We start from the raw sequence: 27,070 nt of genomic DNA, 5'->3' as shown, positions 1-27,070 counted from the left end.
GCAACACACGTTCTAACTCGCTCCCACAATGTGTGTGTGTGAGAACGGGGGGGGGTTCTCTCAGGGTGTCAACTTCCCTCCCCGAGGGGGAAACGTTCCTGGCTTATCACCTCCTTCCCTCCCGACAGACCTCGGAAGTGACTCACTCAATAACGTTGAGGCCCTGACTTATTATGTCCGGCTCTACTTTCAAGTGAAGTGGATAAAAAAAAAAAAAAGGCAGGTTTCTGTGATATAAAAGAGAAAATAACCAAGATCAAACTTTCCCCACCGTTAATATGACCTGTTAAAATTGGAGAAAAAAGAACGTATGAGGGTGTGCACACTTTTGCAAACATGATTTCAGTTGTTAATTTTTTTTTTCCGTTGATCTCAAAACACGTCGTAAAGCTTACAGCTCACATTAATAATGAAACGGGCCTTTGTTTTTTTTAAACAGGGGTGTGCCGACTTTTGGTATCCACTGTTCGTGTCAAAGAGTACGATGACCTGCCAAACAATGGAGAGGGTCATTTGGCAACAAGCTGTGTATCATTGCATCAATAAGAGGAAACCCGTTTTTACGAGGAGGAGGAGAACGGGCTGCCTTCATGTTTTAACGGCTTTAATAATGAACAAATAAAAGTATGTTTACAAATGCTTTGAAATGAAAATGATTCATGTTTTTATCATAAACGATCTTAAAAAACACGATCACATCTTGGGGAATATTTTTATAAATAATCACCCAAAGTGTCAAAATCATTTAAAGACGCCAAATATATCTTTAATGACTGTTTTGTTGACATCTATTTTTGGAACTTATTTAAAATTTCCAGAGGCCAGTGAAGTGGGGCCGGCTTGGAGTTGTAATAAGACAGCCAGGCCCCTAACACTCCTCCTCCTCGTCATCTTCCAACTACTCCTCCTCTCTTTTTTTCCTCTTTCTCATTTGCTCGACTTAAGCGGCTGCGCCTTCTCGACCTCGTCATGAGCGCTTCTTGGGGCTCCCCGCAATGCTTCTGGCTGCTGGTGCTGGCCGCCGCGGCCGTGCAGACCCTCACACTGGTGCTCAGCGTGGTCTTCTTCAACCGAGTCCTGCACACGGTAAGGACAGCTCACTAGGCTCACTTAGCGAAGCGCTAAAAAGGACTTGTCTCGGTGTGGAACAGATTAAACACGCTGTCAAAAGTTGCGCTTCATCTAGCAGGAATGCGAGAGCAGAACGGCTGCCAACGCTCGCGGTGTGCCGGCCGACAATGGGAGGAAACGGGGCAGAGTGGTTTGCTTTTTAGCAAAACACTAAGATGGGCTAACGACAAGCGTGGTGTGGTGGTTCTAAGCAATACATATTAGAACCACATCAACATATACAGACAATACGCAGAGACATATATTCTTTATCATCACTGCAGTAGTAGTTGTAAAAGTCTTCGTGCTTCGGTATGACAGGATTATACTGCCCTCCGGTGGCCAAGTCGCATTAAATGGAATTAAACTAATTCTTTTTGATTTCTTTTTTTTTTTTTTGCCGATTAAAACAGAACTAATAGCAGCCTTTTAAACGGTCGGGGCCCAATATATATTAAATCAATTATTTTCCAAATTAAGGCACCAATTTATGGAACTTAAGTAGACTACAGGTAATCATTTAGTATATATATATATAAAATTACTACAAGCGTTTCTTTGTGTTGTGATTGTTTGTGTGTGCAAAATAGTGGTTGCATTATGTGCTAAAATATCATAAGGTTTAACTGTTGTCTGGAGTCTGGAATGTTGGGAAAGAAGACGCCTCGGGGGTCTCCATGCACAATCTTCACTTTTACCCTAAAAAAAAAAAACCTCCTACGCTCTACTGACCCTTGGCTAAGACCTTTATCCATTAAGGGGTTAAAAAAAGAGCACAGGGATATTTTATAGTTAGTTCAACCTCAAGTACGCCGCTAGCTAGCTTTAACCGGAGCAGGTTGTGTTGCGGTTTTCAGTTTCGCTTCATGTCTACAGATGCAGGACAGTTTTTCCGGGGGCAGCATGTCATGTTTGACCGACGTCAATTTCGAGTTCCCGACCGATGAGAAGACGAGTGACCCCTGCTGGCAAGTTTTGCAACAACTCCGCTACCACATTGAAAAGGTTTGATTGTATTCTATCTGACACTTGTCTTGCAATTTAATTTTTTTTAGTCCTATAATAAAGTACTGCCCCCTGTTGGCCAAGGCACATATCTACCTTAGACACACGCTTCTGGATGGAGTTCATTTTTGGGATTTTCCAGATTTAAATTTTTAGTCAATTCTTTCTTTGTGTTTAATTTTTGGTGGTTATTTTGCAGGCGATGGCGGCAAGATTAGAGAAGGACACGTCTTCCGGCGTGACAAGTAAGAGCGTAACCAAGGCCGATACAAATGATCTTTTCTGCCTCAATAAAACGGCTCGACTGTGTGGTTGCCAGATAAGCTGACAGACGTCCTTCCTTTCCTGCCTGACGGCCACGTTCGTCCTGATGTGGCGGCTCACGTGACCGCCACTTCATCCTCACAGACGCAAGAAGGTGAGAGGAATTAAATTATCTGTTGGAAATTTTTACAATACGAAAGTTTTGGCTTTACGTTAATGGCTCGCAGACGGTGGGAAGAGCCGCAAAGGGTACCTGGGCGAGCGTGTCACGGCGTGGGAAGGACACCGAGGGGAGTCCTTCCTACACAATGTGGAGCTGAAAGGGGGAGAGCTGCTAGTGCCTCGGGCGGGGCTCTACTTCATCTACGCACAGACCTACTTCAGGCTCTCCTCCACCTGGAGCAAGGACCAGGAGGAGGAACATGACCACAACCCAGACGGGGAGCAAGAAGGGGCCCAGCTCGTCCAGTATATTTATAAGAAGGTCAGAATCATGGTACAAGTCTGATTGTCTGTACCCGTTAAAAAACGTCCCGATGTTTACGTAGATGAGCTCGTACACGGCTCCCATCCTGCTCATGAAGTCTTCGCGGAGCGCCTGCTGGCCGCGAGGCAGGGAGCCCGGAATGTTCTCCCTCACCCAGGCGGGCACGGCCTTCCTGCAGCCTGACGACCGCCTCTTTGTGGCCGTCGGCAACGCCAGCGCCGTGGAGGCGGACGGCCGGGCCAGCTACTTCGGGACTTTCCTGGTGGGCTAGACCCGAGCTCGGGACCTCGTGGTCCGCAGCCTCCGTACGGGATTGACTACTTAAGTCATGCTGTCATGATCACGCGGCGCGCTCGGCAGATAATGAGCCATTGATGTTTGCAGTCAACATTCAGCGTGCTAAAATGTGCTCAAGTGAGGATAAGCCGCAAGGGCTTTCCCCCGCAGCTGGAAAGCGGAACGGCGGCGATGGCGGCAAGCAGGGCTTTTGCTTACGTACGCAAATAGAAAAGCGGCGATGCCTTGAGTTTGTCCCGACACAAGCTTAAGCCAAATTGGAAGCTAAAGTCAATACTGCAAAGTTCATCTAAAGTCACTCACGAACCTTCGGTTTCAAGCCAAGGCTGGGCTTACCGCTAACATTAGCGGTAGCTTCGGAAACTAACAGAGAGGATAACATGGATGCTAACACTGGAAGCTAACATTACTTTTTTTCATTGCGATTTCATTTTTGTCTGGAAAGCATTAGGAGCCACACACAGAGACGCACACACACACCAGTGAAAAAGTAAAAAACTATCATTTAATTGACGTGTCTGTCTTACTGGTCGAGTCCATGTCATGGCAGTGAATGTTTTCATCTTCAAATGATTTTAGCGATACAAAATAAACGACAACCTAAAACTAATCCGGCTTCAAGTAATGCCCCAAAAGACACACATCAACGCACACATATAGGGAAGATTACATTGTTTATGCTGATGGTTGTGAGGTCATAACGCGCCCGCTACCAACGGAGAGCTGCTTGATTTCGCGCTGAGAGTCCTCCTCACTCTGTCGCCCGTTATTTGTTTTTTTGTTGGTTTTCGATAAATATCTTGTTGGTCCCACGCATACTGGACCCATACAGTGATGACGCATTAGGATGACACTCGCGCACACACACACAATCGCACACAATACTCTTGTTTTGGGAGTTGGGGTAGAGATAAAAAAATAAAATTAAAAACAACTCATGTCTTGGCTTTTAACAGAAGCGCCAGTGTTGTCTTTGGACGCACCGTAGGAGTTTTTTTGTCTCACGCTAAGTGCTAACGACGCTAAATGTTAGTCAAGTACTTCCATGTCACGGTTGCTTGCACAGCGGTACAGATTTAAAAAAAAGGGAGCCATGGGGCTGTGGCAAGAGAGTATTGGTTGGAGGGGGTGGGGTCCTATTGCCTTCAAGGGTGCTGTATGTCGGGGGGGAAGGGGTTGAGAGCAGCACACCCACGCACACACATACACACACAGGCACCGTTACAGGAGGGTTTGGCACACCCACACTAGTCCGGCTACTGCACATTTTCCACCACAGAAGAAAAGCAGCTGCCATAGTGCGCCCCCTTCAGGGGGGCAGGGGTGGCGAGCAGCCGGAACATTCAACAAGCACCGGGAAAAAAAAAAATCTGGCCCACCTCCTCATAGGGTTCAGCCAATGAGCAGCTCAAGGCTGTCCTCGTAGGTGGGGTCCCTTGGCGGGCTGCTCGCCGACAGGAAGGCGGTGGCAACGGGTGCGCCGGTGGCCGCCGCCACGTTGAGCAGGGTGCCGGCGCGGAGGCCGCTGCCCGATGGGCTGCGGAGGGCGGCGGCCGCCGTGATGCTGGTGAGGTTGATGCCCAGCGTGAGCCGTGTCTGCTCCAGCGCCTTCTCAGGCACAGCGAATGCCTCCAGCTTTTTCTCGCCGTTGGCCATGTAAGAGTTCTGGCAGCCGCGGCAGATGCAGTCCAGGCACGCCTGCAGATGGTGACCATTCATTTGGTTAGTACAAGTTCTAATATTACACACGGAGATGGAAAAAGTGGAATTTACGATGACCGTATACATAGCAGGTCATATTCTCACCTTGCGGTTGGAGTAGCAGGGGCAACGCTGCCCCCTGCAGGTGAGCACCGAGGGGTTCTGGGTGGCACGTCCGCATTTGCAGCCTTTCTTCTCCACGGGCTTTTTGTAGGGGGGACGGGGTGGCGCCGGGGGCACCAGGCAGCCGGACAGCTGCAGTCGTTGCTCTTTACTGCGCTCCTTGCTTTTGCCACCTGCGCGCGCCTTCTTCTTGGGCCCCAGCTCGCCGTGCTTGCGGGCACCCTTGCTGTGGTGGTGATGATGGTGGTGGTGTTGGCGGGCGGGCTTGGGCGCCACCCCGTTATAGAGAGGCGAGTAGGCGTGGGGCGGCGCGACGAAGGAGGGCGCGGCGGCGTGCTGTCCGTGCGGCGATGTGGGCCCCTGCAGGATGGAGGCGATGGGGAGCGGCTTCACCTGCTCTCGGTCGCTCTCCGATCGCGAGCGCTTGCGTTTGTGACGTGACGATGGCGCGGAGGAGGAAGGCGAGGGGGGCAGCGGGGTGGCGAGAGAGGGAGGGGCGAACGCGGGGCTCAGGGCCATGTGAGTCCTGTCCGCGTGCAGCTGTGTGTAGTTGTGGGTGGCGTCCAGCTGGAGGTACATGTGGGCGTGGCGGTCCGGTGGGCTGTCGGTGGGCGGCTGAAGGGGGTCCAGAGTCTGGAGGACCTCCTCGACGCTGAGGAGGAGAACCTCACCCTCCTCCAACTCCCTGCCGCCCGGCGCGGGGGCAAACGCCCCGGCGGGGAAGGCTGCGGTCGGGATAGATCCAGGGGCGAAGGCTTCGGCAGTGAAGGGTCCAGTGGTGAGACTCAGCTCCAGGGTGGCTGTGTCGGAAGCGGCGAGGCCCTGCGGAGGGGGCGGGGCTAGCGTCTCCTCCATCAGCTCGCACACCTCTAGCTCAGGCGAGGAGGGCTCCAGGCTCTCCAGGAGAGCCCCGTTGCACGCCCCTGCACCCTGGTACAGCTCGACGACGTCGGTGTGGATGGACGACTCGGCGGCGGAGGCGTCCGGCTCTAAGTCGCCATCTCCTTCGGGCTCGCCATCCACCAAGTCTCCGTCCACCAACTCGTGGTTCGCAGGGTCGCTACCGGCCAACCCGCCGTCCTGCACGGGTTCACCGCCCAGTAGCTCGTCGTCCTCTAAAGGCTCGCTATCCACCAACCCGCCGTCCAGCGTTCCTACCAGGATTATGGTTAATTTCATTTTGACTTTCTGAATTCAATTTGTTTGAATTACTTTACAGAGCAGGTTTGTTAGTTTTTATTACTGCAAAAATGCTTTGTTTAGTTATTAATTTTAGTATCTCAAACGAGTGTTGTATAACTTGTATAACAATGCCTACTTGCACAGGTGGACTCCACCTTCTCCACCAGCGCCTCCTCCAGCAGCGCCATCAACTCGGCATTAGCGCTGACGCACGGCAGCAGTGCCGAGTGCGCCACGTAGACGCACAGCTTCCGGTAAAGCCGCACCAACAGGGACAGCTGCTTGTCCTCCCGGAAGCCTGCCGCGTCTCGGCAGCGGCTACACGCCGGTCGCACCGCCATCTTTTGACCACGGCAGCCCAGACACACGTGGTGCGGACAGCCGGGGTGGGGCGCCGACACCGGGTCCTGCACCAGCTCGCCTGAAAAACAGCACATACCTCGTAAGCAGAACGGAAGCTACCTGCCACCACGAATTAAATTCACCCACGGGCACTCCATAGATAAAACACGTTGTGCAATTATATTCAAAACTCTGCAATGTTTTATTTTAAGAGAGCCCGGCTACTCTAACAAAATAAAGCATGAATAGGAAATACAAGTGGAGTCGTGTTTTACCAACAGAGGGGGGGAGACGCATGACAGTCATGAGCTCGGCCTCGGTTGCCAGGGCGACGGCAAACTGAGTCGAGCGCTGCAACTCACACGCCCACCCTCAATATTATGATTTTCATCATAGTGGCGGCGCTTACCACAGACGAGACAAGCCAGCGACTGTCTGAAGAAGGGCAGCAGCGTGTACATGTCCGAGAAGGTGTGCGGATGCCGCGGGTCGCACTGCAGCACGGCCCGGCTAGCGGACACGTACAGGGCGGCCGCGTTGACCGGGTTCATCGCCGCCTCTCGGGGGAAGGAGTTGGGGTACGGCTTGTGTGTTGAGGGGGATTATATCCACACGAAGCAAAGAGGCTGTTCACGCTTCTTATGTCAGTACAGTATCAGAGTAGACAGAAAGCCATTTATAATACATGTAAACTATATCAGAATCACTACACTATGATGGAAACGCTCATTCTCACGTCGTCATAATTACTCACATTATTACTCCACTGTCGGAACGAACGTTGAAGTTATAGAGCCATCTTCAAGGGGTTAGCATTGTTTAACGGAGCCTAACCGTTAGCATAGCTAGCTCGCTCGCTCACGGATGTGTCGGCGGCTCGTCGCCTCGGGCAACAAGTCGCTCGACTCAGCCATAAATAACATATCTTCCAAAAAACTAGCTAAACTGTGGTGAAATGTGAGCGTCCGGTTAATACTTTGGCGGTTAAAGAGACTCGGTTAGCAGTTAGCTACCATGTACCAGGCGCGCGCTCCATGTAAACAAAGCTAAAGTTAGCATCGTTAGCTCCCCCCAAAAAGCAGAGCTATCGGAAATGTTTAAATCCCCCCCCGCGCTGCTTTGTAGCCAGGGTGGGTCTGAATGCCCCAGCGGTGGTGGCTTATTCCGCGTGATCTACCGTAACGGCCGCAGGGCAGAGGGACACATTACGCTCGCTGTGCCTTTTGGAAATTTAATCAGTCATTTGAATTGCACTTCCTCGCAGCAAGCCCCCCCAGCTTCTCCATAGATATTGCTCGACGCGAACGGACATCGCGCGAGACTTTGCCAGTCACCGTGGTTACCGTTTTTGCTAGGCGGAAGTGAGAAATAGGGCTCCCATGTCGTGACAGCGCTCCCTTTGGTTGCTCTTGCGCACTGCTCTATAAAATGACAGTTGTGTACGTTTTGTAGAATGTATTCTAATGTGAATGGCTCGTCAACAAACAAACAAAAAAGCATGACTCAAAAGGGTTATGTACTTTAAAGAATATATTTAGGGCGAATTTAGTAGGTACTGCATTAACCCAACAGCTTGTAAATAAAACAAGTCCTGCCTTTTCCGACTCTCTCCTTCAGTCCAATTGGTTGCAAGGGAGCGCCCATTGCTCGCCATTGGCTCGTATGACCCGTGTTTCGGCTTGCCTTCTGACACCGGAGATGCACGCGCAGCCATGATGGCGGCCTACAGTGTTGTTCGGGGAACCCGCGGATTGCTCGATGGTTTCCGGCTGTCGTTTAGGAGTCTGGCGCCGGTCAAGCGTGGTGCGCCGACGCTATCGGCGAAACGATGCTACTCGGTCAGCCACCTATCCGTGCGGGAGCGCATTGAGAAGAAACGAGAGGCGGCGCTGGTCGGGGGAGGTCAGAAGAGGATCGACGCGCAACACAAACGGGTAAGAGCGGCTAACTTTTACGTCTTTGGGTGCAAGGACGACGTCGTGACGTCATTATTAGACTACATCAGCTACATGACGTCATGGTTGTCTTAAATGCATGATTTCAAGTCTTGCATTAATACCCCCCCCCCAAAGAAAATATAACACAATACAAACAATGGTCAACACTGGCAGAGTTTTCTACCTCAGTGGTGAAATCTTCACCCCAAAATCCAATTAAGTCAAAAGCCACTTACTTATTTAGATGCTCGCTGAGGTGAGGTCTATTTTCACTTGTGGTCCTTCCTCTTGCGATTGTTGTCACTTTTGCCGGCCCGCTTCTGTGGTGCCACTTCCAGAAAAGCCAAATAAAAAGTTGAGGTGTGCTCACAGGGCAAGCTGACAGCTCGGGAGCGAGTGGAGCTCCTGCTGGATGCTGAGTCCTTCTGCGAGACAGACATGTTTGTGGAGCACCGCTGCTCCGACTTCGGCATGGAGCAGGATCAAAACAAGGTGGTTGTTGTCTCCATCACCTTCCTCTTTTCTGAGGTTGCGTGATGTCACTGCCTGTCTTCTGCCTTCAGTTCCCCGGTGACAGCGTGGTGACGGGAAGCGGGAGGATCAATGGCCGCCTGGTGTACGTCTTCAGCCAGGTAGGGCTTGTCAAGGAAATTATCGCCACCATTTTGTGAAATTTGATCAAAACTATTGATTTGTGGACAGCTCTTGCCACATAGTCATATTGTGCTGCTCTTCCTGTTGTGCGTGCCTTGGCCACCTGGGGGCAGCATAATCGACATCAAAATATTGTATACAGCACAGGGGTCATCATAACTGAGAGCAGTAAATCACAGTAATGTTGCTTTGCATTTAAAAAAAAAAAAAAAAAAAAAGGTCTGCTTAAAGTGATGTTGGTGTTTAGGATTTCACCGTGTTTGGTGGCAGTCTGTCTGGAGCTCACGCACAGAAGATTTGCAAGGTAAGCACCCGCCAAGGAGTACTTCAGGCGGATGCGTTGCCGTCGGTTACACGTCTGCTCATTGTCATTCAGATAATGGACCAGGCCATGATGGTGGGAGCGCCCGTCATCGGCCTCAACGACTCGGGAGGTGCTCGCATCCAAGAGGGCGTGGAGTCTCTGGCTGGCTATGCGGACATATTCCTGGTTAGTTGCACGCCACACAGTTAACCAAATGATTTTAAAAAATGAGAAAAAAAAGTTATTTCTTTCTTTCAGAGGAATGTGATGGCGTCCGGGGTGGTGCCTCAGATCTCCCTCATCATGGGGCCATGTGCGGGGGGCGCTGTCTACTCGCCCGCCCTGACCGACTTCACCTTCATGGTCAAGGTGAGAAAGATAACCTGCTGGATGTGCTAAGCTAACCGCTATCATGTACACACAGGACACGTCGTACCTGTTCATCACGGGTCCCGACGTGGTCAAGTCGGTCACCAATGAAGACGTCACTCAGGAGGAGCTGGGCGGAGCCAAGACGCACACCAGCGTGTCCGGTCGGTAAACTTGGCATCATCTGCCTTGTTATTCTGAACCTTGGGTGGAAAATGTTGTGTGTGTTGTGGTCCTCATCCAGGCGTGGCACATCGAGCTTTTGAGAACGACGTGGAAGCTCTGCTGCACCTGCGCCACTTCTTCAACTTCCTGCCGCTCAGCAATCAGGACGCGGCGCCTGTCAGGGAGTGTCTCGACTCCAGGTAGACAAAACGGCACCACTGCAATGGGCCCATAAATCAAAATTTTAATGATCTTTTTTTTTGTTGTTGTTAATCTGCTCTTATTTTAGCGACCGCCTGGTTCCGATGCTGGACACCATCGTCCCGTTCGAGTCGACAAAGGCCTACGACATGTTGGATATCATCCACGCTGTAAGTGCTCAAAAGAACTTTCTTTCAACATTGAGTCAAAATAAATCAGTGCTTCTTTCTGCCACCTTTGCTAGATAGCAGACGAGAGAGAATTCTTCGAGATCATGCCCGACTACGCCAAAAACATCGTGGTGGGGTTCGCCCGCATGAACGGGCGCACGGTGGGGATCGTGGGGAACCAGCCCAAAGTGGCTTCTGGTGAGCAAACGTTTTGAGCGCATTACACATGGACGAGTCACATCCGCCTATATATATTTTTTTTTCGGTCAGGCTGCCTGGACATCAACTCGTCTGTGAAGGGCGCTCGCTTCGTGCGCTTTTGCGACGCCTTCAACATTCCCATCGTCACCTTTGTGGACGTGCCGGGCTTCCTGCCGGGCACGTCTCAGGAGTACGGCGGTATCATCCGACACGGAGCCAAGCTGCTGTTTGCCTTCGCCGAGGCCACCGTTCCTAAGATCACCGTCATCACCAGGAAGGTGGGAGAGTGCACGACATTCGGGCGGGCGGCTTGTTATGTCATTCTTTAATTCTGAATTTGTTCCATCGCAGGCTTACGGCGGCGCGTATGACGTGATGAGCTCCAAACATCTGAGAGGAGACGTCAACTACGCTTGGCCCACGGCCGAGGTGGCCGTCATGGGCGCCAAGGTACAAAGTTTCACATGACCCGGCTTGAACAGCTGTTGTGCCGATCGCCATTTAACATGAATCCAAATGATGAACAAGCCCAGCATTTGAACAAGGGTGTGTAGACTTTTGTTTGAATATCTGTGTGTTAGGGAGCCGTTCAGATCATCTTCAGAGGAAAGGAGAACCAGGCTGAGGCTGAAGCGGAATATGTGGACAAGTTTGCCAACCCTTTCCCTGCTGCAGTTAGAGGTACCACCAACAATTTGGACAAAAAAAGAAAAAAAAAAAACTTTTCTGAAACAAATCTCCGCCCTACTTGCACGGCAGGTTTCGTGGATGACATCATCGAGCCGTCCGCCACGCGCAAGAGGATTTGCAGAGACCTGGAAGTGCTGGCCAGCAAGAAGCAGGTCAACCCTTGGAAGAAGCACGCCAACATTCCTCTGTAAAAAACATTGCATCACCCCCCCCACTCCTCCCCTCCGGAAGCCTGGAGTGCATAAAACATCAGCAGGTCAATCCGAGATCGGATCTGTACAATTTTTTAATGGCATTCTTGTCATTATCAACTGAAGAATTTCATTCATACTATCAATATTTTTATTGTTTTTTTTCCCCCCTCCCTCTACCTTTAACTTCACTCCTCGTGTCTGGATTTAGGTCAAACAGAAATGGTGCCTTTTCAATCGAAATACAATAAATAGTGAATTTTAATAAAACTGGATTTTTTTGTCTAATTGGGGAGGAGATGAGTGTGAAGGTTAAAATTTAAATATAGACCAATCTATTTTGGGTTGAGATTTTTACTGCTAAAATGCCACTTAAGATAATTTTTTTGGGTGAAAGATTATCACAACTCCGTAAATTGAGTACACGTTTTATTTTCGTAAAAACAATTGAAGGTCGACAGAAAAAAAAAACAAAAAGAGTCTTTTGAGAGCACGTTAGGGCTCCGCGGACCGTTGTGATATTTACACAAGCAAAACTCGAAGACACATTCAAACAACATTTGTGATGCACCGACACGAATCAAACACTGTCTGCGGCGGCGAGGGAGCGACAGCAAATACTGAAGCAGCGAGGGAAGGGAGAGGACCCAAAAAAAAAAAAAAAATATGAAGGGATCGGGATAAGATCCAGAAGAGAATGTTTGTATGTAGGCCACCATTTGGCAACAAACGAGAATACACATTCGAGAAGAAAACGCTGTACAAACACTTGGTTTTAAAACTTTTTGTACTAAAGCTACAGAATTAGAAATGTATTTTTCTCGTTTTTGTTTTTACTTTAAAAAAACTGTTATTTGTGTGCAGAGTAACTCCAAGAGCGCAACAGGGTGGGGGGTGGGGGGGAGTCGAGGGGGGTGATAAGACCACAGATATAGACCATGTAGACTCGACGTCCACTCTTTGTTTGAACTGATGTGGGTGGACCAAAGTGCAACACAAGGGAAGGAGAGGGGGAAGGGAGGGGAGGGGCACAGGGCTGTACAGAACGGAACACCCGGCCAACACTTTTTGAAACTGTCCAACGCGAAAGAGGACCAGGTGTCCAGAGGTGAAGAACTTGTACAATACCTTCTTGGGAAAGGAGTGTGATTGACAGCTCACGTGGATCTACCACACCACTGCTGTCGTTTGACTTCCTGATCAGAAGGCGCTTTTTTTTTTTTCTTTCTCAATTCCTTTTGTAACCATTGCGGCCATCAGAACATGGGCATGCTGAACCCCTGCAGAAATACAAATTCACAAAACGTTCGTGCAAAGAAATATTTGGATGGGGAGAAGAAACAGAAGAAAAAAGTCTTTAATTGCTTACCGACTCGTCCTCAATCATGGCTGCCGAGTCAAAGAAGTCCGGTCTTAGTTCCGCTCGCTCGCGTCTGTTCCTCGATGGCGGCTGGCGGGGTTGAAAAAAATAAAATAAAACTCAACCTTTCATCAAGACTACAAAAAGCACGATGAGGCGTCGTCACCGACCAGGTCGATGACCATGGTGTCTTCAAACTCCTCGTTCATGTCCTCCAGTTGACCTCGCGATGACATCATCACATCCTCAAAGATGGGCTCGGCGTCATCCTCCATCAGGCCGCGCCTGAAGCCGAGCGCGTGCGTTACGCCCACGCAACCACGACAAATTCTCTTTTTTGGTGGTCCAACTTACACGGTCTGCCGGACACCCTGATTGCTCCGTGACTTGATGTAGTTGACGGCCATGCGGTCCTTCCTGCTCACCTCTTCCATCTTCTGCTGGCCGAGCCACGACATCTGCATCTGAGGGCTGAAGGCGCCACTCGTCAAAGACTCGCAAAAGGTGCCGAGAGGATTCTCCGCGCTCACTTGTGCACAAAGTCGTTCTCCGACCCGGGTTCCGAGTCGGGGTCGGGCATGTGCTCGGCGGGCCTGTTCTCTCGAAGGACGGTGGAGGTGAGTTGAGGGGTTGGCAGCGCGCCGGGCGTCTGCAAGGTGTCGTTGCGTATCAGCCACGAGCCCTCCACGCTGCTGCTCTCCTCTGCAATGTCGAGAGCGAGTGTTGCCAGTGAAAGAAATAAAAACGACATTTCCAAGAGCATCCTGCCCGGGCTCACCTTCGACGCGTTTCTTGTGGAGCGGCGGCCGACCCTTCTTGCTGCGCACGGAGCCCGTCTTGCTGCTGGAGCCCGACGTGACCGACATGTGGTCCTCGTCGCCGCCCGTCAGCAAGCTGTTCCTGTACGAGATCAGCGGCAGCCACACGTCCTCCCGCCGCTCCGGCATGGACTCCGACATGAACTTCTCCAGGTACGAGTGACTGGTGGGATGCGCGGCGTTTAGCTACGTACATCACAAACTTGCTTTCGAAAGTTGGAAAATCACTTACACTGTCTTTTTATCTTGGCGGATCAACTTGGAGGAGAATTCGCTCAAGACCTCCAGGAAGGCCAAGTTGATGGGAGGAAAGTCGGGTCCTCGAGGATTCTGGTACTTGAAGGCAAACTCGATTCCATCTCTGACAAGAAGAAGAATAGAAGAGTAAGAAAAGAAAATGAGTACAAGAACCAAAATCAATTAAAATTGTGTTAACAACTCACTTGTGCAGCGTGGCCACGGCCTCCCTGGTTTTGATCTGATCCAGGCCGAAGGTGAGGGCGAAGCGGCGGGCCAGCTCCTTGATACCGCTCACGTGTGACGACGTGCGGTCCAGGTTGGGGCCCTGGTCCTGCAACAGCTCGTTGAAGAGCTACAAGCGAATACGACAAAAGTCAATGACGTGCGTCGGTGTGAAGTCAATTTGCGCCTTGTGGTGAATCTGTGACCTGCTGCAGACTGAGGATGAGCGTCTTGGCACAGAGGATCTTGTCAGTCTGTCTGGTTTTACTCAGGGTCTCCTTGATGATGTCACCGTAGTCGTTGTAATACTGAAGAACGACAGTAAGAAAGACACACACAGGTGATCATTTGAAAAAGAAAAAAAAAGTTTATAAAATACAAAAAAAGTCAAATAAAAAACCTTCATGTAGTGCTTGAAGATGTCGGCGGCCGCCGGCATGTCGACGATGTCGTAGATGATGAGTTTGCAGAAAGCTGCCAGCAGGTTCCTCCTCTTGTGCAGGGCCTCGATCTTGTTGGCTTCGTCCTCCTCGTCGCCCTCTAAGAGGCCATCAAAGGCAATATTGTGCATTTCGCTCCTCCACGCCTCTTTCAAAGCTCCTCCTCACCCATGCTCTGGCTCTCGTCGTCCTGGTCAATGAAGACGTGGTCCAGGACGAAGTTGAGCAGCTCGTTCTGCAACGTGCCGTCGGGGTTGAAGACCAGCGGCTGGAGTCCCTCGCGGCCGCCCGTCGTCAGCTGGTGGCTGAAGATCATCAGCAGGTCGCAGAGGAGCATGAAGGCCTGAGCGGAACGGACGGCGTGAGGAGATCAAAAATCCAGGAAGCAGCTTTCTGAAATGGTACCTGCTCTTTGACGGGCGTGTTGACGTTGGACAGGCACTGCTGGCACACGGCGAGGAACGACTTGACGACTCTCCTGAGGGCCAGCAAGTCATCCTACACGAAGACACAAGAGTAGAATTTCGGGAAAAGTCCATCTCATCTCTTGGAGCGAGCGTTTGCGTCACCGCTACCTTGCTGGGAGCCCCCTCGGTGATCTTGACCAGCTGCCAGAGGATGGAGTAGTGTGAGCACTGCAGCGCCTGCACGGCGATCTGCTCCGGCATGGAGCCCAGCTCGATGCCGGCCTTCAGCAGACGGTAGCAGTTGCCAAAAAGGTCCCAGCGCGTCAGGTCGTGAGCGCTGAGGTGGGCGGCGGAAGACATCGAGGTGAGAAAACGGTCCCAAGTGCCGTCAGAGTCCAGCGAGTCTTACTTGTGGAAGGCCGTGAGTCTCTTGAGGGTGGATAAAACGTTGTAGATGTCGTCATCGTCGGCCTCCTCGGCCTGTGATTTAAAAAAAACAACGTTTAGAGTTTACGTGGCTTTGGCGGTTTTGGTGAGCAACGCCGTGTCACCTCCTGCAGCAGGTCTTCCACGGAGTGCGCAAAGCGATCCGTCATTTCGTCGATGAGCTGCGAGCGGGCGATGTCCACGCGGTTCATGATGGTGTAGTCCTCGGAGCAGAGGATGCTGTAGGTCTTGCTGCACGCCTCCAGCACGTCCGTCTCGATGTGCTTCTCCACCACCAGCCGGATCTGCTTGAGCAACCCGTCCAAGTGCTTCTCCATGCGCCCAGCGCTGTACACGTCCAGGTCGAAAAACTGCGGGATCTGCAGCAGGTTGGCCACTTTCTCCGAGTCGGCTTGGTACTGCGGGGAGAACGAGGAGGGTGGATCGGATGGCGGCGCCGGCGAGCGGCTTCGCTCACCTTGGACAGCAGCATGGGCAGCGCCATGATGAAGTGCTCCGTCAGTTTGTTCTTGTCGTCTATTTGCGTCTTCCTCTCCTTGGCTGTTAGCACCTGCGGAAACAAAACAGAAAACACGGAGATGACCAACACGCTGTGTATGAGGAACAAATCGTAAGGATGGATCCCTTGGATGGATTTGCGACTCACCCGTTTGCCGGTGCCTCTGCCCACGGGCGGGTGGGCCTCGGCCGCCTGCCGGATGGTGCACACCGTCAGCTCGATTAGCGCGCTCTCTTGTCTGTCCGACAGCACTGGCGGGGAAGTGAACGGACGTTGACAGTCGGCATGAAAGCGAACGACTATCCAAAGACGAAATAGCGTGTCTTACAATCCTCGCCCTGCACGGGCTCCTCCAGCAGCAGCTCGGTCATACACTCCCAGTCTTTCAGGAGCTCCTGGGAGCTCTCCCACAAGGAGTCCACCAGGTAGGCCGCATGCTCGTGAAGCTACGCACACACAATCAATAGCAATGATCATGTGATTTGAAACAACGGGGCCGGAGCACCAAAAATTACCTCACTCTCCAGGAAGAAGAGCACTAGCATGCGTATGAGGTTCCCGTTGGGGCTACTGCGGCCTCTACGCTTGGCCAGCGCCTCTTCCGCCTGCGGGTCGTGCCGACTGAAGAGCCTGGCAGCGACGGGGAAAAGCATTGAGTCAAGATGGCAACCCGTAAAATCACATCGAGATGGCGTGAGGTCAGTCCGGGCTCACTTGCGGTGCAGGAACTCGCCGGCGGCTACGGCCACGGGTCTGTGGGCTGAGTAGACCAGGTGGTAGACGTTCTCGCAGTCCTCGTTGGATAGTGCGTCCTCGCTGCCCCTGGGACAACAAAAGCACAATCAAAGGTGGAAAGGCGGATTTTGAATTGCTTCTGCCCGGCCAATACGTTGTCTGTCCTTCAAGGTTTACTCACTGCAGGATGAGAGTGACCAGTCGGATGGCCTCTACAGCCACGTCGTACTCCTTGTCCAGCGTCATGGACACGATACGGTCCTAAAAGAATAAAAGGGGAGGGGGGTGATCAAAAAAAGGCTTTCTCCACACTTTTGATTTGCGGCATTACCTTGAAGCGGTTGGTGAAGAGCTCGAGCTTGGGGAACAGTTCCCGGTTGGTGTACAGGTTCTGCAGAGCTTTCAGGCACTTGAGACGCACCTCGCCTTGCTGGGAGGGGACACAAAGAGCGCAGTCAGCAAAATATGTGAGAGGACTGAGCCCCCGGGTTTTCCCCGCTCGACTCACCCGGTCGTGTAGCGTCCAGCCGACGTACTTCAGGTAGCTGTCGTTGAGGAAGGCGTCGCTGTACATCTTCATCCAGACGCCGATCTCCTCGATGCAGATGGCTCGGATCTCGGCAATCGCATCCCTGCGAGCCGAGAGGAGTCGGCGGTTTTCATTTCAATTTGTCCAAATTCATTTCAATTTGTCCAAATTCACCTGTAGCGATGCACGAATATGCCCTTGAAGATGGAGTTCATCATGTTCTCGATCTCGTCCTGGTTTTCTTGAAGCTGAGAGGAGACAAAGGCATTCATTCATTTCCCGCAAAAAGAATGAACGCAGTGCAAGTTTGCCGTTTTGGCGGACCTCCTTCCTCTTTTGCAGCAGCAGCTCCAGCTTCTCGTTGGCCCGCTTGCCGGCGATCTTGTTCCGCTCCGCCTCGTACTGCCGCTGCGTGTTGTCCTGGTGGATGCTGAGGTTGAGCGCCACGTTCACCAGTGCCGTCATCAGCTTCATAGCTGCGGCCAGGACAAATGACGGCAATCCATTAAAATTAAATTAAATTAAATTTCTTTTGTTTTTCAGAGCGGGCCTTGGTCTCCTTACCGGCCAGCGTGGACGTGTGTCTGAAGGCTCGGACCTGGGAGTCGGAGAGCCCGGTGAGGAGCGAGATGACGGTGTCCATCATGTACTCGTCGTAGATGATGCTGTACTGACACTGGCGGATCAGGACGCAGATGAACTCGCAGAAATTGTAGCGGAACTTCTTCCACATGGGCCCCGGCATGGTGAGCGGGTAGTCGCCGCTGTCCTGCGGAGCGCAGACGGCGTCTTTTAGGCGGGGGGATCATCAAAATAAAAAAGAAGCGAGACTATTTTTTTTACCTCATCAAACTCTTCGGTCATCTTGCGAATGATCTCGGCGTTCTGCATGTTGCGGAACATCTCGATCCTGACCGTCCCTTTGCACCCGGAGCACTGGATAAAAAAGTTGATGAGATCCAGCAGGGCCAAGTCTCGGTCCTGCTTGTACGACTCGATCCACTCGTCCACCACGGACTGCGCAATGAAAACACACACGGAAAGACGTCCTCTTAGCCGCCGGTGGAACGTCTCAAGACGTTGGTCACGCTGGTGCCGGTCGGGCCCACCTGCATGGCGCTCTTTCCCATCTTGACCACTTCGAACAGAGTGATGGGTTCCGAGCTGTCGCCGTTGTGTTGGGCCACGCCGTTGGCTTTGCCCCGCCCCCTGGTCCCGCCCACACCCTTGTCCACCGGCATCTTCCGGGGCTTCTTATTGGCCGTCTGCACGGGGAGGAACATTCGGTTAGATGTATCGTACGCCGGGGAACCCGCTGCGTGAGGATCACTGAAAATTCATTTAAATATAATTTTTTTTTTGGTCTCACTTGCGCTTGCTTGCCAGGCCTCCCTCGCTTCTTCTTGCCCTTCACCTCGGGGTCTTCAATGTCCGCCATGCCCATGCTGAGGCCCACCGCATCCGTGGCCCCCGACTCATTGGACGAGTCCCTAGAAATGCATAAAAAAATTATCAAAAGGTATCCAAGAACAGTATTTGTGTTTTTTTTTTTTTAGAGCGTCACTTACTGGAGCACAGAAAGCTCTGACGTTATCATCCTGGCGACTTTGGGGTGGCGCTGAGGTGTCCGAATATGACGCGTCTCTCGGGTCCGAAAGTCACGACGAGGCTCGGATGGGGGGGAAGAGTCGGAGGGGCGGGAGGGGGTGGAAAGAATCCAGGACGGACCGCGCTCTGGCTCTTAACGCTCTCCTGTTTCTGCAGAGAGGCAAATAAAAGTATGAATAAATGAATAAATAACCGATGATGATAATTAGTAAATAATATTGATCATTTTAGGAGCTCGGGACAGTTCGCTGTTTTCCCTGATAATGTATAGGCATAAAAATAGCAAGAGGATGACACCAACTGGCCACTTTGGGAACTACAGAATAAAATAATTCCAAGATATGAGCAGATATTTTAAAGGCAATAAAATTTTGCTGGCCCTCACATGTCCAGATTAACTCAATGTTGAAAAAGCAGCCATCTTGCAAGACATACTTCTGGAATAATTTGAATTTTTGCTAAATATTTGCACCTTAATTACATCTTGCAAGACATTACTTCTGGAGTAATTTGAATTTTTGGTAAATATTTGCACCTTAATTACCGTCGTGAACACAAAGCCGTGAAGACTAACGATCATATTAATTGTGTACCTGTTTTTATGCTAATGAGAGCACAAGCACAAAGGTGCAGTGTCTCCAAACAACCACCGTGAGCAGTATGAGCCACAAAGTCCTTCACCCCCGGTCTCTTCCTAAACTCCATCAACAGGACCATCATTGAGCTAAACATGTTGCAGAAAATTCCAGAATGCTAATTAAAGCTAATTAAATCAAAGTGAGGTTTTGTTTGCTTGTAATACTTCAGGCTTGCACTTTTTAGCACCAGAGTGTGTGTGAGTGTATGCACGTGTGTTTGAAAGTAGGTCTGGGCAACAGTAGGGGGCAGGCTAAGAGAGTGTGTATTTAAATACTGCCGCTCACACACTGTTGATATGGAAACGTAGCAAGCCAAGGAGTGAGAACACACACACACACACACACTCGCATACATCATCTGCCAAGACTGTGTGTGTTTCTGTTTGGTGTGTAAGAGGATTTGAACAGCGTGAAATGTCAATGCAAATTTGAACAGCGTGAAATGTCAATGCAAAGTTGTAAAAGAGGAAATTGCTAGCCTTGGTAGACGTATAAATGCTAACCGTAAATGAACAATCGTGGCTATAGCAGAAACATTTATTCATTCGCAATTGACTAGTTACATATATTGCATTATATTTGAGGAAATTTTTCCAGCTCGCTAAGACAAAAACGTTTTGTTATTTGATTGGCCACAAGAGGGCGCCTTGGTATCGGGGGACCGGTATCAGATCGAAATAAGGCCAATATCGGCCATACCGATACGTGGTATCGGTAGTGTCGATACGTGGTATCGGTACTCGGCCGTCACTACGATTAATATAAATTTGGGGGCTTCTGTTTACTATTTGCGAATAAAGGCCTCCAAACAATCAACGCCTATTGAGGGGTAACGTGTCGGCGTAAAAAAATTCTCATAAAGCACTTTAACACTTGTTTCCTCTCATTTAAGATAATCCTCATTCATCAAAATTCAACCGACTTCTCAAGATGACGATGGTGCTCGAGTGTGACCCAGATGAGTCAGACGCCCTCCGCCGACCAAACATCACAATCTCAATATGGAGGCACACAAACACGCACGCACACACATTCAGCCTTGGTCGCCTTCGCAGACTATTTGGACGCTAGCCTCACTTTTATGGGAATCAATTGGTTGGAGGTTTTTTTTCAGTGCTGACGTCCACACTGAGGAAGAGGAAATGTGTCTGTGTATGTGTGTGAGTGTGTGTGTGTGGAGGCCAGACTTTTTCCTGACTTTTTTTTTGTGAGGACTGCACCGAAGTTGACATCGGCATTCATGCCGCACCTCAGTTTCATTTCTCACTACTGAAATGTGACAATAATAGCCGGATTGTGCGCCACTAAACTATAACGTCGGCTTTTTAGTCATAAAATTTGTTCTTGTCATCGATTGCACTACCGAAACACAAACGAATTTTAAAATTATTATTATTGATTAATCTGTCAATTATTGTGTTAAGCCAACAATGGATATAAAAATGCAATGTTTTAATTTTCATAAAAAATAAATATTTAAAAAATGAGGGGGGAGTGTTGTTGCGATAAAAATAGAATAATGAATCATTGAATTGATCGACTCTTGAAATACTCCACGACGTATGTGAGAGAATGCACGCACGCACGCACGCACGCATAAGACAGAGCGAGCGAGGCAGCGAGCCTCCGAGAAAGCACTTAACATGCACGCCGTGTTCTATGGGAGGCAGGCCCTCGTTGCTATGGCGACTAGGCGAGGGTCATAAGCCTGACGCCGAGAGCTGGTTTGATTGGGTGCCAAGTGGGGACAGGAGGGACCAAGTTGAGAAGAAAAAAAAAAAAGGGAGGGAGGGAGGGCTGCTTCATTCAAAAATTAATTTCTTGACTTCCGTTGCAAAAATTGAAATTGACAAGCCGGGTTAACTCAAATTTGCTATCTTATGTCACTTGCCCAAAATATTTATAGAGAAGAAAATAGTTTGCTGCTATGAGGTTTGCATTTTAATGAAAAAAAAATTTGTAAAATTCTAAAAAAGCAAAACTATTTTAATTATTTGATCCGGCAGGATATTGAAACTGCAAAATATTCGCTAGCGGCAACGCCAGCAGGGAAAACTTGTTTAACGTGTTTGGTTCGACACGGCCCGGCGCTTTAATGACATCACTTGAAAGATAATATGGAGAAAGTATTACGAGCAGAATAAAATAGCGAGCGTGTAAGGGGTTGGCAATCATGTCTACGCCATAAACAAACACAGCGCAGCTCAGCCTCTGGCGAGTGAAACGCTTTTGGCAGAGTGTCAAATTTTTTAACTTGTTTGAAGTGGCACCGCGCCAACGTGATGAAGACGAGCTATCGCTATGGCACCTTCAAATTCATTGTCTCTTAATATTTTTTTTTTTTATCTTTTACTGTTTTACATTTTTGTTACACTTTGCTAAACAAATGATTATCAAACATGACTTTTATTTTACTGTTCACATTTTATTCCTTTGAATTTTCCTTTTATTGGATAACGTATCCATAAAAAAAAAAAAAAAATCCTGGCAGAACTGTGCTTCATCATCACTGGCGCTTGCAAAAATGTGTTATGCCATAAAAGGAGCTTTACGGGTTCAATCACACTTGTGCGCTGTTAACGACTTAGCGCCAGAAGGCAACGGAGGAAGTGTCGAAAAAATCCAAACAACGACACACTGGGGGATTTCTTTTCTTTTTTTATAAACTGTCGTCGCAGCGGTTGCAGACAGCCAAGAGTTTAATGAGTGGTGACGGCGAGGTGATTACACCGAACACCTTGTATGTCGTCCCTGCTGGACAATCCTTTGGAACGTCTAGAACAAGTGTATTCCTGAATTAAAAAAAACAGAAGGGGAGGGGGAGTGAGACAAGACTGACTGCAAATGATGCGATTTGTCGTCTTTTAAAAGATGGAGCCAGTCGGCAATGACTCATATTAGAAGTGGCACAAACAGAAAAATCCTTTTAAGCGTACCTTGGGCTTGCTAAGACGTTATGGCAAGAAGCTGACGTTACACCACCATTTTACATCTGCCGGGCTTCTATTCATACAAAGCGAATTAAGAGTGGAGAGAAATGTTACAAGAAGTCACCGGTAGCACATTTGTCTTATTCCAAGGCTGGTTTCCGTGGCAACGTCTCCAACGCAGAGCTCAAATGAGGTAATTCTGCCCTTGGACTGTCACGAGCGTTATTTTTGTGGTGTAAATTTCCCTAAATGGTTCTCAGCTGTTTCGTAGCAAGACTGCGTGGGGAAGCGGGCCGGAATGTATGGATTGAAATAGATTTGGTGAACATGAGTACCGGTTGGCTCGCTGGCCTCAGGCACCAGTGTTTCGGGCGAGTGAGAACGTGGAAACGGAGCAGGCTGACGCTCTGGCTGCAGTTGAGCCAGTCATTGATTTGATCCATTAACTTTTTAATTCAATGATTTATTGTTTGTTCATGCCCAATTTGACAACATGAACGGCGGAAAGTCCAAACTCGGGCACCAGATATCGGTTTTGTGTGTCAGAATTGAGACCAGCATACCGAGTTCTGTCCCTTGCCAACGCAAAATCTCTGGTTCTTTGAGAAATTACAGCATCATTAATTATATTATTTATTTTATGTTTTATTCATTTATAGTTATTTAATTTCTACTGCAGGAAAACGTATGCATTGTAAAATAAATGCTCGCCTCTAAACTACAAAATTTAATTGAAATCCACGCAGCTGCTATCTTTTCAGGGAGCTTTAAAAATGTCAGCGTGACAGAGTTGCCCGCTTGTGTTTTACTACAACAGCAGCATCAATCACGCAAGGCGGCGGCGGCCTGGCCCGGCTCGGCTTCTGCTCGCTGCTGAATCACCTTCTCTGGCACTTATTTGCTTTGTGACTGCGGGAGAGCGAGCAGGCGGCAGCTGCTGCAAATATGCGAAATCCATCAGCGAGAGGGCAAAATGCGAGCGAAAATGATCACGTGACTTCACGCTCCTGGCGATAGCGTCCGTCCCCAACGGTGTGATTGCGCTCATGAGGTGCAACAAGGAAATGTTTTATTCAAGGAAATAAAAAATGATGTTTGTATCTTTGCGTCACACTCACAAAAGTGTGTGTGTGTGCTTGGCGGGAGCAGGGATTCCATTTTTCAGTAGCGATCTTGTCACTACATCTTTCTTCACCCCTCCTCCTCCAGACTAAGTGTAGTCGAAAGAATGAGGGTACAGTAAGTAGTTTGTGGCGGCGGCGGCAGATGGCCGGGTGATTGCAAGCGTGTGTGTGTGTCAAATGGCTGATCTCCTGTGTGACACGGTCCTAATCTTGTTAAAATGCTCCTTGCGAGCCGTTTTTCGAAAGCGAAACATTTATATGTGTGTGCGCGCAGGCTGGTAGTGTGATAAAAGAGCAATGATTTTCTTGGCGGGCGCCGATTCCCTCAGGGGTCGTTGGCGTCTCGAGTGAAAGCTTTGCTTGACCTTCTATTCCGTTTTTTTTTACGTTTTGATCACCATATGGGGCTTAGTCTGGAAATATCCACAAAGCTTAACAGAGGTTTGGAAGAGCGTGTTTTATCTCGGTGGCGTTATGCAAAGTCCGTGCGGTTTAAAATGTTTACCAATGTCAAAATAAAAGTCTCGGATTATCTTCTGACGAAATGCACAGAATGACAACGGCATACTTTACATCCGATCTGGTTGAGATGACTCAAGCAATTTAGTTACCATGACTACAAGCGGCTAGCAACAAGTATAGAATACATTTTAGGATACATGCTTCAGTTTGAAACATCATTTTTTGATGTTTGACAATTTAGAATTTTGGTCCTCTATCACAGCTCCAGTTCTCGCTTCATTATTTGTAGGAGAGACCCAAGAGGGTAGAAATATTTGCCGGAACAATTTGCACTTTCTCATCTCGGCCCAGACTGTCAGACACAACACAAGCACCGTTTCCGGACCTCCTTGCCAAGCGTCAAGGACGGGCATGGATGCGTCACAGCACAATCAGGTGCCGAGCTTTTGACAGATGTCAGCTGATTCGAAACAAGCGCGCGGGGCACCTTCATGCAAATCGCCAACACTACCGCAAACGACAAATAACGTTGAAATTGACACAGCTGCGCTGTGGCGGGATTTATTGTAGTGTGCTTAGATAACTAATGGGCACAGCGAGCGAGATAGAAATCAATAAATGACGATAGCCGACGGTTGATTACTCTCCGACGATGACGTGACCTGTTGATTGCATCATAATGGAGATCGTATCAGTATTAGTTCATTTAATTGCACTTCAGCGTGACTCATAACGTCGAACACACCGACGATTGCATTGCTCTTCACTTCTTTTGCGCTCGACCGACGCAGGTGAGCGCATCAATATTCAAGTAAGGCCAACACAAATATAGCACGGCGCTCGGAGGCGGTCACTGAAAAACATCGAGAGCCATCGCGCTCTGGCCTGGTTTCAAACTATCCCGAGGCAAACGAGGCAGCCAGCCGCCTGCCAAACAAGCAACAATGACTCACGGCGGCGCGGCCGCGTACGGCATCAACGCAAAGTGTAAAACTAGGACATCCTTCCATATGATTGTTCTTCTCGTGAGGAACCGCTTTGAGTCGGCAGTCCAAACCCGCCGAGACACATGGAACATGAAAAACGAGTGTGCAGCAGGCGCGCCTCCCTAAATCCCACAGAACAAGAATGACATCATAATCAAAGAAAACGACCAAAAAAAAAAACACACGGCAAGCTGACAGTGAGACATAAATAAAGCCAAAACAGATGCAACAATTATTTCAGATCCAGAGAGGAGTTTTCATTTTGGAGCGGCGCCCAGTCACCGTGTCAAAGCCGTGATGAATGACCGGGGGACACTTTTGTATTGTTAACAAGTAGCAAAGCTCCCCCCCCCACACCGTTATCAATCATTCATCGCCACAGCGAAGCTCTCACAATCAGGGAAGTACAACAAGAAAGGAACAATGACAAAAGTGATGAAGTACTAACGGTGACACGTTGAACGCACTACAAGAGTGTTCTGCTTCTTCTTAATGTCAGTGAAACTTCTTTGGGCTGCCGTCTCCCACAAAAGCTTAACAGTACACAACATTGGACATTACACTACACTGCACAACATTGTGAGTTATTGTTTGAATGCCAAATAACACTAACTGGGGGGGAAAAAAGTTTTATAATAATGCAATCATTTGAGGAATTAATCGAGGGAATAATCGATATTGAGATCGATTCTAGAAGTTTAAAGTCCATCTGTTATCTGAGCGGCTTTATCGCCGGGCAGACCAAGCCAAACAAGCGACGATTTAAAGTGCTCAATTTACATCTTTGCACATGCTGACTGTAAACAAAGCAGTTACGTAACCTCCAAGGTACATCGTGACCTCCTCAACACAAATATTGCTCTGGGCCAGTTGACCAGGATTGAGACCTTCTTGTCAAGATTTGCCTCACACTTCCCAACCAATCCCAAAGTGAGAAGAAAATCAAATTTGGAAGGTGACATGTGATGGTGACACACACAGTGAGAAGAAGCTCATGGTCTTCACACGCTTTGGACAGAAACGTCACATTTTCAGACAAGTTTATTTACATGGCGCCGATTCATAAGTTGTCTCAGGGCACTTTGCACACTGAGCAGGTCAAGAACCACATGGAAGAAAATCCACTCAAGCAAGCAAAGGATGCAAAAAAAAAAAAAAGAAGAGAAGAGAAGCCAATTGATAACACGCTCGGCTGCAAAAGGAGAGTCGCAACACGCACACAAACAAAAGACGTCACACAGCGTGGCTTCTTGTATTTGTTGACAACTCCAGCGACAGGTGGACAATGGTAGCGGGGAGGCGGCGGAGATCCACCTTCGAGAGAGTTCCACCCGCCGGCGACATTTTTGCTTTGGGATGGGATGCGAGTTAGCTCGCGGGCTAGGCTAACTGACGAGGAGAGAAACGGCACCAATGGCCTCCGTTAGCCGCCACTAACGCCCATCCCCCTCCCTACCGACAACCTTAGCAGCAAGCCTTCCCTTTTTCCAGCGCGTCCACCATCTTGAATCTGTGGGCCGTCTTGCTCCCCCACCACCCCCCTTTTCCCGCCTCACAAAAAGCACGACAAAAACACCGGGTACTCACCTTTAACGACCATTCCCGGCTCGAGCGTCACCTCCCGCAGCGACGAATCGATCCCCTTTTTTATTATTTGCTCTTATTTGATATTGGGGAAATTGGCCCGTGCGAGCGGAGGCTTGCCTCGCAGAGAAGAGCAGCAATCCTAAACCGCCATCTGGTGGTATTTTCCTCTCTGCGGTGCAGGGGGAGCGGTGCACCCTCACGCCGGAACGCGGCTGCCCCCTGGCGGACACTCCGCGACATCCTCTGCGCCGGGCACGCGCCTTGCCTTTCACGTAAAAGGGGGCGAGGACGCGCACGCGGGTGGTCCCCGTCTCTGCCACTCTATTTTCATTTAACCCTAAAAAATATATTTTATGCTAGTCATTATGTTAAACAACATTCACGGGCGACTAATTTAATTTTCTTCTAATTCATTTTAAAATTAAAGGCTTATGCTTTGTGAACGTCGTGTGACGTCATCCTTATATTTGAATAGTCAACTGTGTTGACCTATATAGATAGCAGATGCTCTATATATTTTTTTTATAAATTACAAAATATATATAGTGTCACGCATTGAATTTTAACACATTACTTGGTATCTTTTCTCTGCATGTGCTCATTAAATCAATCAAAATATGATCTAGTATATGTGAGCACTTAATA

The 27,070-nt window shown here is 49.3% G+C and overlaps 4 protein-coding genes across 5 annotated transcripts; 2 read left to right on the top strand and 2 right to left on the bottom strand.

The window, feature by feature from the left end:
- The first annotated feature begins 897 nt into the window (after positions 1 to 897).
- On the top strand, positions 898 to 3,672 carry LOC125981078 (tumor necrosis factor ligand superfamily member 10-like). The gene is made up of 6 exons (XM_049740929.2): positions 898 to 1,086; positions 1,987 to 2,115; positions 2,315 to 2,360; positions 2,435 to 2,533; positions 2,607 to 2,863; positions 2,928 to 3,672. Exons 1-6 carry the CDS (start codon positions 970 to 972, stop codon positions 3,135 to 3,137), a joined length of 858 nt encoding a protein of 285 aa, XP_049596886.1. The 5' UTR covers positions 898 to 969; the 3' UTR covers positions 3,138 to 3,672.
- Positions 3,647 to 8,822, bottom strand: msl2a (MSL complex subunit 2a). Of its 2 annotated transcripts, XM_049740769.2 has the most exons (5): positions 7,266 to 8,129; positions 6,921 to 7,149; positions 6,306 to 6,590; positions 4,970 to 6,141; positions 3,647 to 4,861 (listed from the first exon to the last, which is right to left on the bottom strand). In XM_049740769.2, exons 2-5 carry the CDS (start codon positions 7,060 to 7,062, stop codon positions 4,556 to 4,558), a joined length of 1,905 nt encoding a protein of 634 aa, XP_049596726.1. In that variant the 5' UTR covers positions 7,063 to 7,149; positions 7,266 to 8,129; the 3' UTR covers positions 3,647 to 4,555. The 2 variants fall into 2 exon arrangements, with proteins under 2 accessions (XP_049596726.1, XP_049596727.1); XM_049740770.1 differs by lacking the exons at positions 6,921 to 7,149; positions 7,266 to 8,129 and adding an exon at positions 8,685 to 8,822.
- pccb (propionyl-CoA carboxylase subunit beta) lies at positions 8,149 to 11,663 on the top strand. Its single transcript, XM_049740810.2, has 14 exons — positions 8,149 to 8,445; positions 8,821 to 8,940; positions 9,012 to 9,080; positions 9,350 to 9,406; positions 9,479 to 9,592; positions 9,665 to 9,775; positions 9,831 to 9,939; positions 10,020 to 10,140; positions 10,230 to 10,311; positions 10,386 to 10,509; positions 10,582 to 10,790; positions 10,864 to 10,962; positions 11,094 to 11,193; positions 11,272 to 11,663. The coding sequence occupies exons 1-14, from the start codon at positions 8,224 to 8,226 to the stop codon at positions 11,391 to 11,393; spliced, it is 1,659 nt and encodes a 552-aa protein (XP_049596767.1). The 5' UTR covers positions 8,149 to 8,223; the 3' UTR covers positions 11,394 to 11,663.
- Positions 11,664 to 11,805: 142 nt separating this feature from the next.
- On the bottom strand, positions 11,806 to 26,610 carry stag1a (STAG1 cohesin complex component a). Its single transcript, XM_049740671.2, has 31 exons — positions 26,426 to 26,610; positions 18,659 to 18,848; positions 18,460 to 18,580; positions 18,200 to 18,355; positions 17,934 to 18,107; positions 17,655 to 17,859; positions 17,415 to 17,566; positions 17,265 to 17,338; positions 17,070 to 17,193; positions 16,893 to 16,991; positions 16,743 to 16,822; positions 16,541 to 16,648; positions 16,342 to 16,456; positions 16,155 to 16,272; positions 15,974 to 16,077; positions 15,785 to 15,877; positions 15,432 to 15,725; positions 15,290 to 15,360; positions 15,049 to 15,217; positions 14,879 to 14,971; positions 14,642 to 14,816; positions 14,434 to 14,573; positions 14,240 to 14,341; positions 14,015 to 14,163; positions 13,804 to 13,932; positions 13,532 to 13,734; positions 13,284 to 13,455; positions 13,108 to 13,224; positions 12,924 to 13,038; positions 12,763 to 12,843; positions 11,806 to 12,673 (listed from the first exon to the last, which is right to left on the bottom strand). The coding sequence occupies exons 2-31, from the start codon at positions 18,685 to 18,687 to the stop codon at positions 12,650 to 12,652; spliced, it is 3,786 nt and encodes a 1,261-aa protein (XP_049596628.1). The 5' UTR covers positions 18,688 to 18,848; positions 26,426 to 26,610; the 3' UTR covers positions 11,806 to 12,649.
- Positions 26,611 to 27,070: the final 460 nt, after the last annotated feature.

Source organism: Syngnathus scovelli, chromosome 14 (assembly GCF_024217435.2).
Source record: "Syngnathus scovelli strain Florida chromosome 14, RoL_Ssco_1.2, whole genome shotgun sequence".
Classification (NCBI taxonomy): Eukaryota; Metazoa; Chordata; class Actinopteri; order Syngnathiformes; family Syngnathidae; genus Syngnathus; species Syngnathus scovelli.
Note: the sequence above shows the minus strand (reverse complement) of the source record. Positions and strands in the feature narration are given on the sequence as shown.

Coding starts and splice junctions, on each gene's coding strand:
- msl2a (XM_049740769.2), bottom strand. CDS start 7,062: ATGAACCCGGTCAACGCGGCCGCCCTGTACGTGTCCGCTAGCCGGGCC. Junction 6,591..6,920: donor GCTGGCTTGTCTCGTCTGTG/GTAAGCGCCGCC, acceptor GCTGTTTTTCAG/GCGAGCTGGTGCAGGACCCG. Junction 6,142..6,305: donor GGTGGAGTCCACCTGTGCAA/GTAGGCATTGTT, acceptor TAATCCTGGTAG/GAACGCTGGACGGCGGGTTG.
- LOC125981078 (XM_049740929.2), top strand. CDS start 970: ATGAGCGCTTCTTGGGGCTCCCCGCAATGCTTCTGGCTGCTGGTGCTG. Junction 1,087..1,986: donor TCAACCGAGTCCTGCACACG/GTAAGGACAGCT, acceptor TCATGTCTACAG/ATGCAGGACAGTTTTTCCGG. Junction 2,864..2,927: donor TCCAGTATATTTATAAGAAG/GTCAGAATCATG, acceptor ATGTTTACGTAG/ATGAGCTCGTACACGGCTCC.
- stag1a (XM_049740671.2), bottom strand. CDS start 18,687: ATGATAACGTCAGAGCTTTCTGTGCTCCA. Junction 14,817..14,878: donor ACACGCCCGTCAAAGAGCAG/GTACCATTTCAG, acceptor CGTTCCGCTCAG/GCCTTCATGCTCCTCTGCGA. Junction 12,844..12,923: donor ACACCATGGTCATCGACCTG/GTCGGTGACGAC, acceptor CAACCCCGCCAG/CCGCCATCGAGGAACAGACG.
- pccb (XM_049740810.2), top strand. CDS start 8,224: ATGATGGCGGCCTACAGTGTTGTTCGGGGAACCCGCGGATTGCTCGAT. Junction 9,940..10,019: donor GACGCACACCAGCGTGTCCG/GTCGGTAAACTT, acceptor GTCCTCATCCAG/GCGTGGCACATCGAGCTTTT. Junction 10,963..11,093: donor TGGCCGTCATGGGCGCCAAG/GTACAAAGTTTC, acceptor TCTGTGTGTTAG/GGAGCCGTTCAGATCATCTT.